Here is a 12,002-nt window from a genome sequence, read left to right as displayed (position 1 = left end):
TGTCATTTTCTGTTTTTACTTTTTATTCACGTACTCCTGAATTTTCTTTTTTTCTGTCCCTCAATTTTTTTCTGAATCTGATCTTGAAACTTTTTCTTCTGGCTTTTAATTTTCTCCAGTTCCGCTTTCCTCTTCGCTTCCATGTCGGGATCCTGGAATCAGACAAATGATGAAGTTGGATTTAAACATTTGAAACATATTTCCCCAACAAATTTTCTTTTCAATTCCAAATCTATGCTTTCCCAAGATCTCAAGTACTCTGAAAAAATTGAGAAAACAAAACCAACTTGCCTTTCCCTCCAAGATCATTTGCTTTCTTTTGTTAATCTCCTTTTTCTCATCAAAGTCTGTAGACTCCAGTCTCTTAAATGGGTGGGGCGGGGTAATAGTTCAGTGAGAGGTCATTGTCATTCAAAAAAAATGAACTGATTTTGTACGTACAATTTCACACTCCCGTTTGGTCACATTGACCTGCGTGAGGATCTTCAGTACTTCTTTCTCCTCTACTTTAAACTCCTTCATTTTAGTCTCTGCAGAAAAACAGCGCAACAAAATGATCTTATTTACCTTGTTTTGACAACCACTGTTATCTACTAAACCAAATTTAGAGTACAAGATTGTTCATTTGCGACTTACGACTTTGCTCCTCGATGGCTTGGACCAGATGAATGTCGTATTGCGTCACCAAAGTGATAGAGACCCCGTTCCTGCCTGGGGGGCGAGTGGAAAATGTCAACAAGCACTACGCTGAATATTCCTACGGGCATTGAACTGGTGACTACCTGCTCTGGCTGTCCGGCCAACCCTGTGGATGTACGTTTTCGGTAGGCCTGGGGTGTTGTGATTAATGACAACCTGCACCGTTGGAATATCCAAACCCCTGTTAAAAAGAATGAGATGGGTTTGAAAAATTACACTGAATTATCTCAATTCAGTCAGGCCTGATGTAAATCAGATACCTAAATTAGGGAAAAAAAACACTTGCCTATGCTAAAGAATCTTTACTGTTATTGCTGCACATAAAAATAACCTTAAATACGGTAACGGCTCTCACGCGACAGCACATGGCTGTCTCACATGGAGCCTCACATGGCTCCACCTATCCGGCTCATGACTATATCGTTTTTAATAAGATTCAACTCAACCAATACATAAATCGACCGAGTTAGAGAAAGACAGCATGACTAGAGCTTTAACGTTAACAGTTTTTCCTTGGCTTTAGAGGTTTCAGGTCAGGGGATGTTGTAATGACGGTCTTTATAGCCCTTTGAGACTTGTGATTCAATTCTATACAGATAAATGTAACTTACCTGGCAGCAACATCTGTGGCAATCAGGATTTTATAGACACTGGCCTTGAACTTGGCGAGATTGGCGAATCGTTGTTTCTGAGAAGTTTAAAAAAAAAAAAATGTTTACGTCACATTCTCTCATATCTGTTTACGGTTGTTCTGATGAATTCCTTACCTGTTTCATCATCGAGTGAAGGGAAATTGTTGGGAAGTGAAATAGCCGCAACATCATGGTTAAGATTTGACAGCTCCTATGGGACATCAAAGAAAAAAAATCATGCATGAAACAACTAAGATGGATTCCATAATTTTAAAACATTTTACTTGCTGATGCCATCTTCTGGCTAAAATCATAATTGCAGCCTCTGTCAAGCTTCTTCTGTGGCGCGTCTGCGTACATTTTTCTCTCTGACGTCGATGATAAAACTAGTCTTTTCATCTTTCGTGGGGTTTGGGTTTGCATCTGGACTATATTTGAAACTGCCCTTTTCTTACTTGCACCATTTTCATCCTACAATTAATCCTTTAATTTCCATGGGGGCACTGACCAGAAAAACGGCAGGCAATCAATAAAGGGTTAAAGTATACTACTTTCCCCACCCCCTGCCTCCTTTCCTCAAGCCTAAAGCGTTCAGTGGCTGGAAGAACGGTGATAAAAGTAGATAGGCGCGCTGAAAAGATATATGTAAAGGCTCATTGAACTCAGTTAGCCGTTGTTAACACATAATAGAGCAAATATTTAATTTCAAAATTTTTAAGGACATCTCAAATTACGCACCCTACTTAAGAGTGAAAGGTCCAGCTGAAACTTTTTTTTTTACGTCGGGGCTCAGGAACCTATGTCTAACAAGCCATAAATGGCTCTTTCCATGAGTACATATGGCTTGAAGATAAAAGGAACTTGCACATTTACTTGATCTATTGTTACACACGGAGCCAATGGTCAATTGATCAAAGGGCTCGGTCCAGTATATATATATATATATATATATATACTGGACTGTCTCAGAAAATTAGAATATTGTGATAAAGTTCTTTATTTTCTGTAATGCAATTAAAAAAACAAAAATGTCATACATTCTGGATTCATTACACATCAACTGAACTATTTCAAGCGTTTTATTATTTTAATATTGCTGAATTTGGCTTACAGCTTAAGAAAACTCAAAAATCCTATGTCAAAATATTAGAATATCATGAAAAAGTATACAAGTAGGCTATTCAACTAATCACCTGAATCATCTAATTAACTCGAAACACCTTAAGAGGGTTTCCTGAGCCTTAAAAACACTCAGCTTGGTTCAGTAAACTAAATCACAAGTATGGGGAAGACTGCTGATCTGTCTGCTGTCCAGAGGACCATCATTGATACCCTCCATCAGGAGGGTAAGACACAAAAAGAAATTTCTCAAAGAGCAGGCTGTTCACAGAGTGCAGTTTCAAAGCATATCCACAAAAAGTCTGTTGGAAGGGAAAAATGTGGCCGGAAACGCTGCACAACCAAGAGAGATGACCGCAGCCTTAACAAAATTGTGAAGAAGAGCCGCTTCCAGAATTTGGGGGAGCTTCAAAGACAGTGGGCTGAAGCTGGAGTCCAGGTATCAAAAGCCACAGTTCACAGACGTGTCCAGGAAATGGGCTACAATAGCCGTATTCCCATGGTCAAGCCACTTCTGAACTCAAGACAACGGAAGAAGCGTCTGACTTGGGCTATGGAGAAGAAGCACTGGACAGTTGCAGAGTGGTCCAAAGTCCTCTTTTCAGACGAAAGCAAGTTTTGCATTTCATTTGGAAGTCAAGGCGCCAGAGTCTGGAGAAAGGCTGGAGAGGAGCTTGAAATCCAGTGTCAAGTTCCCACAGTCAGCAATGGTTTGGGGAGCCATGTTAGCTGCTGGTGTTGGTCCACTTTGTTTCATCAAGTCCAGAGTAAATGCAACTGTGTACCAAGAGATTTTAGAGCACTACATGCTTCCATCTGCTGAAAAGCTCTATGGAGATGAGGATTTCATTTTCCAGCATGATCTGGCACCTGCCCACAGTGCCAAAACCACCAGTAACTGGTGCACTGACCATGGCATCACTGTCCTTGATTGGCCTGCTAATTCCCCTGACCTGAACCCCATCGAGAATTTGTGGGGTATAGTTAAGAAGAAGATGAAAGACACCAGACCTACAAATGCAAATGAGCTGAAGGCCGCTATCGAAGCATCCTGGGCATCAATAACACCTCAGCAATGCCACAGGCTGATTGCCTCCATGCCACGCCGGATTGATGCAGTAATCCGTGCAAAAGGATTCCCAACCAAGTACTGAGTGCATCAATGGACATTTTCAAATGTTTGATTTAGTTTTGCTGTTATAAAATTATTTTTTTACTTGGTCTGAGGAAGTATTCTAATATTTTGAGATAGGATTTTTGAGTTTTTTTCAGCTGTAAGCCAAAATCAGCAATATTCAAATAATAAAAGGCTTGAAATAGTTCAGTTGATGTGTAATGAATCCAGAATGTATGACATTTTTGTTTTTTTAATTGCATTACAGAAAATAAAGAACTTTATCACAATATTCTAATTTTCTGAGACAGTCCAGTATATATGACACAGTTTAAAGTCAGTGTGTAAATATCTAAATCATCCTTCATATGGAAGCTCATTAAACAATGTTTATTGTTAAGACGCTTTTACAATGATGAAAAGCTACACAACAAACTTTAATTACCCAGAAGCTCTAGCGCAGCACCAAGAGCAATGGACGGGAACCTATGCCTAATGAGCCATATATGGGTCTTTTTATGAGTACATATGGCTCAGAGATAAAATAGGATTTGCGCCGTACTTATCGTATTGTTATACACAGAGCCATAATTTGCGTGTCCCAAGCTGAGAAAATACTAACTTCCAAAAGGTTCGGTCCAGTATATAAAGGGCACTGTGTTTGCTACAGTTTACGGTCTAAGTGTAACAGCAAAAGACACAGTTTTAACTGCATATCAGTAGTAAATCCTTCATATGGTATTCATTAAATAATCCATGTTCATTGTTGAGACACTTTATGACTAAAAGCCACTTAACAAACTTTAAATACCCAGAAGAACATAGACCAATGTTATTGAGTGAGTGGTAGGAATGGGTGCAGCTATACACAGGGCGCGCTGACTGCTCATTGCCCAGCACAGTCTGCACCGGAGGTAAATATGTTGGTATCCTTATTTGTAGTATTTTGTGACATTTTTAAAAAAGAGCTTTGCTCGCACTTTGTCTTGAAATGATTATTTAGGACAAAATTTCAGAAGCGTAATTTCAAAGTATTTCGATGTGGAACACTTCAAACAACTAAAAAAAGGTACACATGGATGCCAGAGCTTTTTCGTAATATTTCAAATCTCCAACTGTGTGTCTGGTCTTTGAACACATCACGATTTCAGGAAAGATTCACAGTAGGTGTTTTGCCTGGGGGAGGCTCAGCTTTTGTGATTAGATTACATGTTAGTGAGAATTCACTCCACCAAATTAAGTTAATATCCATAAAAGGTATTACCATTGCATCAAAAGTGAAATAGATTCATTGAATGCTTATGGCAAAAGTATCAAACATACGCCCGCTGGCCAGATCAAGTCAAGTAATGTTTATTTGTGACGCCCTTAATCACAAGGAGTCTCAAAAGGCTGCACAGAGCACAGATTATTGCAGACTGCACCATCCCCATCCCGTCCACCCCTGTGTGGCCGTGGCTTTATGACGCCTCTCCTCTCACACAAAATTCAAAGTGCTTCGGCTCCGGCCACACCGTCATGCAGGGATCAGAATGGAGATTTTCATTTTCAGCTGAAATAGCCAGCGTCCAGGAATAAACCAGGGCGGAGGGTGCGCCAGAGCCAGGGTGCGCCAGAGCAATAAAGGAAAGAGTAAGACAGTCGGATTTTGAATTTGTTTGCTACGCAAGAGAAAAAGTGAAAAAGTCGGAATGCCTTTGGGGTTCAAAAACAGCGGAAATCCGCGGAAAATTCTGATCCCTGGTCATGGACGTTAAAGCCCCTCCGCCTGTGTGGACGCCTTCCCGGGTTTTGTCAGTGGCGCCCTGCCCCGACAAATCGGGCCAGGAATTGCCACGGCTTACTGACCAGGAGTATTGGTTTGCTGCATTTTCTCCCCAGATTATGTTAGTTTTGACCCAACTGCATTTAGAGGGTATATTTTGTTGTTATTCGTCAGTTTCGTTACGAATTTTATGTTCTTGTCTGTTATCATGGTGGTCACATTCGGTGCTTTTTAGTAGTCCCTTTGCTCCACTTTTTCACGCAGAATTTTTTGAGGAGCACAAGAATGGAGGAGAAAGCATTGGAAGTTTACGGTGAGAACTTGTCAAAAACCGAGTCACTGATCAATTTGCGTAAATGAATTTGTGCCATTGGCTTAGAATTCTGGGTAAATTATTAATTCTTTAATAGCGTTTAGTTGATTTGTTTTTAAATCTTATTGTTTTGTCAAATTTAGAATTTCCTGCAGATATTAAAATTGATTGTGTGTAGCCCAGGAGGTAGAGCGCGTCAGAGGTTCGATTCCCGGCTAATCGGAGTTGGAGGACACAGGGCTGACTGCTGAATGTGTGTGTGGTTAAAGTGTGAAGTATATTGTAAAGCGCTTTGAAGATCCTTAGTGACTGGTTAAGGAATGCAGTTCATTTACTATTTATTGTTAGCTCTGTTCAAGCCTTAAGGTAAGTCTTTAAAACCCTAACAAAAACTGAAGTGATTAATTTGTAAAAGAAAGTAAGTGTCAACCTTGAATGACTTAAATGTGTAATTTTCACGCAAAAAAATAAAATTAAATACTCTAAATTATATTTTTCCCCAGAAATATTTTTGTGGGTTATTATTTCTGTTTTACAAAATATTTTGGTAAAAAGTCGCATATGACAAAATCGTATAAGTTCATGCCACCATACAAGTACTATGCTTCCCTCTTGTTTATTCTTCCTCGTCTTACCCGCAACCTCAAGAACGCCAACACGTATAATTCGGCCCGCGATACGATGCCCAGAAAAGCTCAGGAGAAAAATGAGCTGCATCGCGTCAAACGATAACCTGAAGATTTTAATAAGTCCACAGGATGTCTCCAAAGCCACTCCCAAAGCAAACCTCCCACAGTAGCTGTATTTGCTGACTACTATTCCTCAACCAGAGGTTTAAGTAAACACTCATCTTGATGTTATTTGACATAAAGTACAAGTCACAGGTGCATTGTTTAAGGCAATACGATAGCACGTGTGTGTGATGCTACTAACCTAAGATGTTTACCCCCAGGGGTTGGAAATTATTAGTTAGCACTAGATTAAAAAATACTAAAATTTTGAAAACAGCACCTGGGTGTCTATGCAGAAGTTTTAAAGACGATTAATCTCCTTTTTATGATAAAAATGAAATCTGTCGGCAAAGTTCCCAAAATTGGGTAAACATTTTCATGAAAATAAATGAATACAAATATTTGTTTTAATCATTCAATTTGTGTTTGTGGGGTATTTTTTTGGCATTTTCCAGTTTGCATGAGTTTAAATAACTGTAGTGGGAATTAAATTGTTGTTTTTTTACAAATGTCCAGTAGGAAAAAATATATAGAGGGAAAACAACCCTTAATCAAAAAATCAAATTCCACATCCCTGAATCATAAAAATCGGAACGTGAGACTCCGAAAAATCCTCAGCCAAACAGCTGAGGCAGTTTTTATGCCATTAAAGTAATTTCTTAGTCCTGCCCCCATGAGAGTGTATTTTCTACCATGTGGCCCCTGAGCCAAAATGAGTTTGACAACACTGGCCTATGGTTTATTGTGAAAGGGCTTTGATAAAAAAAAAATAAAAAAAACAACACAGAATATGTGTCATTTAATATCCATCAGAACAGAATAAAGCTTAAAAAAGTGGGCAATGATCTTACTTGCAAGTTTTGGTGAAGATAATGATGGACCAGTCATCGTGCTCGTCCGTGAAGGTCTGGATCAGGTGGACCAGATAGGCGTCCTTTACTTTTTCCGGAGTCAAGATAAATCTCTGGTCCAACTCCTCCACTGTACGCGTCCTAAACACAAAGGGTACGTTTAAGATAGTGTGCCACGGCGGGCGTGGCCACGATGAGTGCTATATGGGCTGCTCACTCAGACGTGCTCTCCCAGAAGAAAGGTTTATTCATGGCGATGCTCTTCAGGTCCTCCAAGGTGTCTGTGAGTGTGGCGCTGAACAGAAGGGTCTGCCTTTTGGCCGGCACCTTCCCGAGGATAACTTCCAGGTCTTTGGTGAAGTCTGCGCAGCCCTGCTCAAGCAGCCGGTCGGCTTCATCCAAGATCTGCCACAAAAAGTCCCTAAGTATACCTTTTCGTGTTTTAGTTTTCTGTCAAACTCACCAGGAATTGGATCTTCCCCATACTGAAAGTGTTGGAGCTCCGGATGTGATCGGCGAGCCTTCCCGGTGTGGCCACCACCACATGAGGCTGGTTGGAAAGCTCAAGTGCCTGACTCACCATATCTACCAGTGCAAAAAATATATTAAAAATCGACCGATTATCAGCACCGATATTTGAGAATTTGACAAATATCGGGATCAGCATTGTCATTTATTTGACGGACCGATTATTTAGGCTCTGATGCGGCAGAGACTCTCTCTCCCTTGCTCCTACTCCTCCCCCTCCCCTCTAACCTCGCCTGCGCCTTCTGATTGGATGTGCGACCAGTGGCAGAGCCACTGAAGCAGGAAGAACATTAGAGAGCCATCCCTGCTAATTCGTCCCGACACGCCTGTGAGTCAAGCGTCGTAGAAATGTGTGTGTGCAATTAAAAGAAAGCGTAAAAAGTGTACAGAGGTTCCTCTACTTATGATCGTTCGTCTTGCGTAAAACGGTAGATACTAACATTTTTTCGGGATGTCAAAAAATATCCGGACATTGCTGTAAGTTAGATTTTGTATCGTGTGTACCTTTTTCCGAGTACAGGACTTTACTGTAGGACTTCTTTCCGCCACTACCGTCGTGTGGTGGCACTGTGAGAAGTCACCTTGCATCCACCCCGAAGAAATTCGCTTCCCCTTCCTAGTTCGTGTGTAAACATACAGTAATACGTGTACTGTACTACGAGTATTGGTTTGCTGCATTTTCTCCCCAAACGTTTTTATTGTTTAATATCTCGTGCATGCATTCAATATGGGTAGTGTACAGTGCTAAAAAGAGGCAGGCCATTTCTTTTTAAATGAAAATGGATTAAGAAAGCTTGATGCGGTTGAGAAAACGGTTGGATCACTTTTTTTCGGACACTTTTTACCACAGAGGAGGAATTCGCCTAACTGTTGAAGCAAAAGTAATTTTTTCTTAATTTTATCTTGATAGAGCATACTATTTCATGAAATGTTTATTTTTAGTACAAAACAATACAGGTTAGATTTATAAACCTTAAACATACAAAATAGAGCACTGAAGCAATTTACGAACAAATTCGACTGACGAACGTCTGGAACCTATCTCGTTTGTAAGTACGGCTGCGTCTGTCGTCAACTTGTTTAGGGAAGCACGTTCAGTTGGAGACTAATATACAGGGTTCTTAAAGCTTAGGGAAACTAAATTCAAAACTTTTAAATAATTTTCCAATTCTTTTTTAAATTAAATTTAAAACTTAGTCGACAAAAAACAAACAAACCCACAATTGAAACTATTAATTGAGAGCTATTAAAGTCTGAGACAAATTTATAAAAAATATTCTTTGCTTCTTTTTGAAATAATACATTTTTATGCCAATTTCAAAGCTTTGACAAAAATTGAATTTTGGCTCCAAATACCGGTTATTGCCCCCCTTTTAAGACTAATAATTGGCATCGGTCCTGAAAATCCCTACAACAATTTCAAAATCCTTGATTTGCCACTTATAATCCTGCCGACATTGGCTTTACGTACCCATTCCACCAACGATGATGCAGTCGCGGAGCCCCAGCGGCTTGCCCAGGACTCGAAATTGCTCCGCGATCTGATATGCCAACTCCCTGAAAAAAACATGATGAGAGTTTGCCCCAAAAAGACACTTGCCGCTTGAGTGCAGCAAAAGCAATCCAATAACACCAACCTGGTGGGCGTCAGCACCAGGCAGAAGATACCGTAAGGGTCTTCTGACAGTTTCTGTAGCACCGGAAGCACGAACGCAGCCGTTTTACCGCTTCCGGTTTTGGCGCAGCCCAAGCAATCCCGACCTAGGAGCAAAATAAAATTTACTTCAGTATGGAGCTGGAGGCTTGGACAACAGCGCTCATGTCATTGCTAGCTGAGCTGCAAGAAAGCACATGATGGAAGTGGTGGACTGGGCACGGACTCACGCTTGGTCTCATTCTGCCCTTGTGACTCATTAGTTTGGTTCAATTACGTCCGATCCATTTTCAAAAAAGACACGAGAAAAGCCATATTTGTCTCAGGTTTTACACAATGTACTGTTTATAGGGATTAAGGAGAAGAATGGGGGGTTGGCGGGTGGGGTGGGGTGTCGGGTCTCAGAAACTAAAATGTATACAGTATTGTAATTCAACCAATGAGACAATTTCTGAATGGGCTAACATTTATTCGACGGATTGAATATATTTAAAACTGGGTTATTTAGGATTAGATGCAGCCAAGCCTCTCTCTCTCTCATGGCCTCTGTCTCAGACACTACCTACCACATGCCTTCTGATTGGATAAGCGACCGTGGCCGAGCCACTGAAACAGGAATAATAATGTCAGAACTAACTCTTGACATGCAGTTCTTTAATAAACCATAACATTAGTTCGTTAATCTGGCTCTAAAACAGGAGTGCCCACACAATTTAAATTTTGCAAGCGCTTTTGAAATGTAAATGAGCTTTTTGGTTGAAGTTAATTTAAGTCAAGCGGGTTATATTGACATTATTATTTTTGTAAAAAAAAATAAATAAAAAAAAATGTTTTATGTACATCTATATGAGTTACTGCTAAGCTCATTTCCCCCCTTGTTAGTTTTGGGAATGATTAGTCTTGTTGTAAAGTAATGTATTTAATGTAAACGGTTTCAGAAAGCTATTTAAGTTTTATTGAAAATTGATAACAAATATTCTTGGATCTTTTTCTTCACTAATGATAATTTCTTACCCCATTTTTAAGCTTTGACAGCAAATAAATATCAGCTCGGTTATCAACCTCATTTTAATGTTAATAATCAGTATTGATATAGGGCCTGGAACACCCATAATAGTCAATTCTTAATAAACACCACTGGTGAATTTACCAGACTTTGTATATGGATTAAATTAAATTGTTTAACTTTACATGTGGTGTCCCAGAACCATTAGGGTTGCAGGGGCACTATTTCCTGTGTGTCTTGGGCATGTACAGCCTAGTGGCACCCATACCTCTCCAGGCCAACTGATGTTTCCATCTGGTTTTGAAAAGAAACACTACCTCACATATGGTTGGTTGGATGCTTTAACCACAACGGTTGTTGGGGCACCATTTCCTGTGTGTTTTGGGCAAGTACAGCCTGGTGGCGCCCATACCTTTCCAGCCCAACAACTGTTTTCACCCGGTCCTGAACGGAAACACTACCTCACATATGGTTGGTTGAATCCTTTAACCACTAAGGTCGTTGGGGCACCATTTCCTGTGTGTCTTGGGCAAGTACAGCCTGGTGGCGCCTATACCACTCCAGGCCATCAAATGTTTCGACTCGGTTCTTAATGGAAGCACTACCTTATATATGGTTAATCAAATCCCTCAACCAATAGGGTTGTGGGGGCAACATTTACTGTGGTGTGTCTTGGGCAAGTAAAGCCTGGTGGCGCCCATCCCTCTCCAGGTCAACATATGTACGCTGTAAAATTTAGTTTTACTGTATGTGCCGGGTGGCGCTTGTGCGGCACAGTTTTGAGGTCATGAGATCGAACCTCCTCTGTGGAGTTTGCATGTTCTCCCAGTGCTCGCGTGGGTTTCCTCCGGACTCTCTGGTTTCGTCCCATATTCCAAAAACATGCGTTTCAGGTTAATTGGTGGGTCCAAATTGTCCCTAGGTGTGAATGAGCGAGTGACTTATCTGTCTGTGTGGCCTGTGACTAACTGGCAACCAGTTCAGGGTGTCCCCTGCTCATTGCCCAAGGATAACTGAGATGGATTTCAGCACCCCCGCGACCCTACTTAGGATAAGCGTTGCAGATAATGGATAGATGGATGAGCAGAGTGCATTTTTAGACGTGTTTCAAAAATGTAATAGATTGAAATTTTAACTATATATAATTATGTGTGCAACATTAAGAGGGGCCAAAAGTATTTCAATATGTTATAGTTATCTTACCTTGTAGAATAGCTGGCACGCAGTTTTCCTGGACAGGAGTGGGTTTGTTGATGCCCAACTGCTTACACTGTCTAATAAGCCAGTCGGAGAGCCCAAGCGACGAAAAGTCGCTCATTTTTGCAAATATATTTCGCACAGAAACTTTAAACAAACGTGAGTGAAGAATAAAAAAGAAAGTTATGTTTGTACAGGAAAGCCTCAAGCATGCTTTTCACTTCCGCAACATGGCGAAAACTTCTCTTCGTGGTTAAGGGTTGGGTTGAGAATGAACATGGGCTCCTCTAGCGGCCATATGAGATGTTACGTCAGGATGAAATCAGATCACGAGAACGAGGTAGCGGGAGTTCTGCTGTATTCCAGTGGGTGGAAAGTCGGATTTCTCCCACT

General features: G+C 40.6%; 1 protein-coding gene across 1 annotated transcript; it reads right to left on the bottom strand.

Moving 5' to 3' along the window:
* Positions 1-2: 2 nt before the first annotated feature.
* Positions 3-11,897, bottom strand: ddx49 (DEAD (Asp-Glu-Ala-Asp) box polypeptide 49). Its single transcript, XM_088350530.1, has 13 exons — positions 11,616-11,897; positions 9,390-9,513; positions 9,224-9,309; positions 7,688-7,809; positions 7,442-7,629; positions 7,225-7,365; positions 1,467-1,542; positions 1,311-1,387; positions 783-880; positions 637-711; positions 442-530; positions 292-363; positions 3-152 (listed from the first exon to the last, which is right to left on the bottom strand). The coding sequence occupies exons 1-13, from the start codon at positions 11,728-11,730 to the stop codon at positions 27-29; spliced, it is 1,389 nt and encodes a 462-aa protein (XP_088206656.1). The 5' UTR covers positions 11,731-11,897; the 3' UTR covers positions 3-26.
* Between the last annotated feature and the right edge of the window lie 105 nt (positions 11,898-12,002).

Source organism: Urocampus carinirostris, chromosome 12, assembly GCF_059441175.1.
Source record: "Urocampus carinirostris isolate Australia breed hairy pipefish chromosome 12, RoL_Ucar_1.0, whole genome shotgun sequence".
NCBI classification, from domain to species: Eukaryota; Metazoa; Chordata; class Actinopteri; order Syngnathiformes; family Syngnathidae; genus Urocampus; species Urocampus carinirostris.
The sequence above is the reverse complement of the archived record's forward strand: the minus strand, read 5'-3'. Positions and strand labels throughout refer to the sequence as shown.

What these genes read in the sequence shown, in the direction of transcription:
- ddx49 (XM_088350530.1), bottom strand. Translation starts at nt 11,730, where the DNA reads ATGAGCGACTTTTCGTCGCTTGGGCTCTCCGACTGGCTTATTAGACAG. An exon ending in TGGGGAAGATCCAATTCCTG is followed by an intron (nt 7,630 to 7,687) that starts GTGAGTTTGACA and finishes TTTTTGTGGCAG; the next exon opens with ATCTTGGATGAAGCCGACCG. An exon ending in CCAAACGGGAGTGTGAAATT is followed by an intron (nt 364 to 441) that starts GTACGTACAAAA and finishes CACCCATTTAAG; the next exon opens with AGACTGGAGTCTACAGACTT.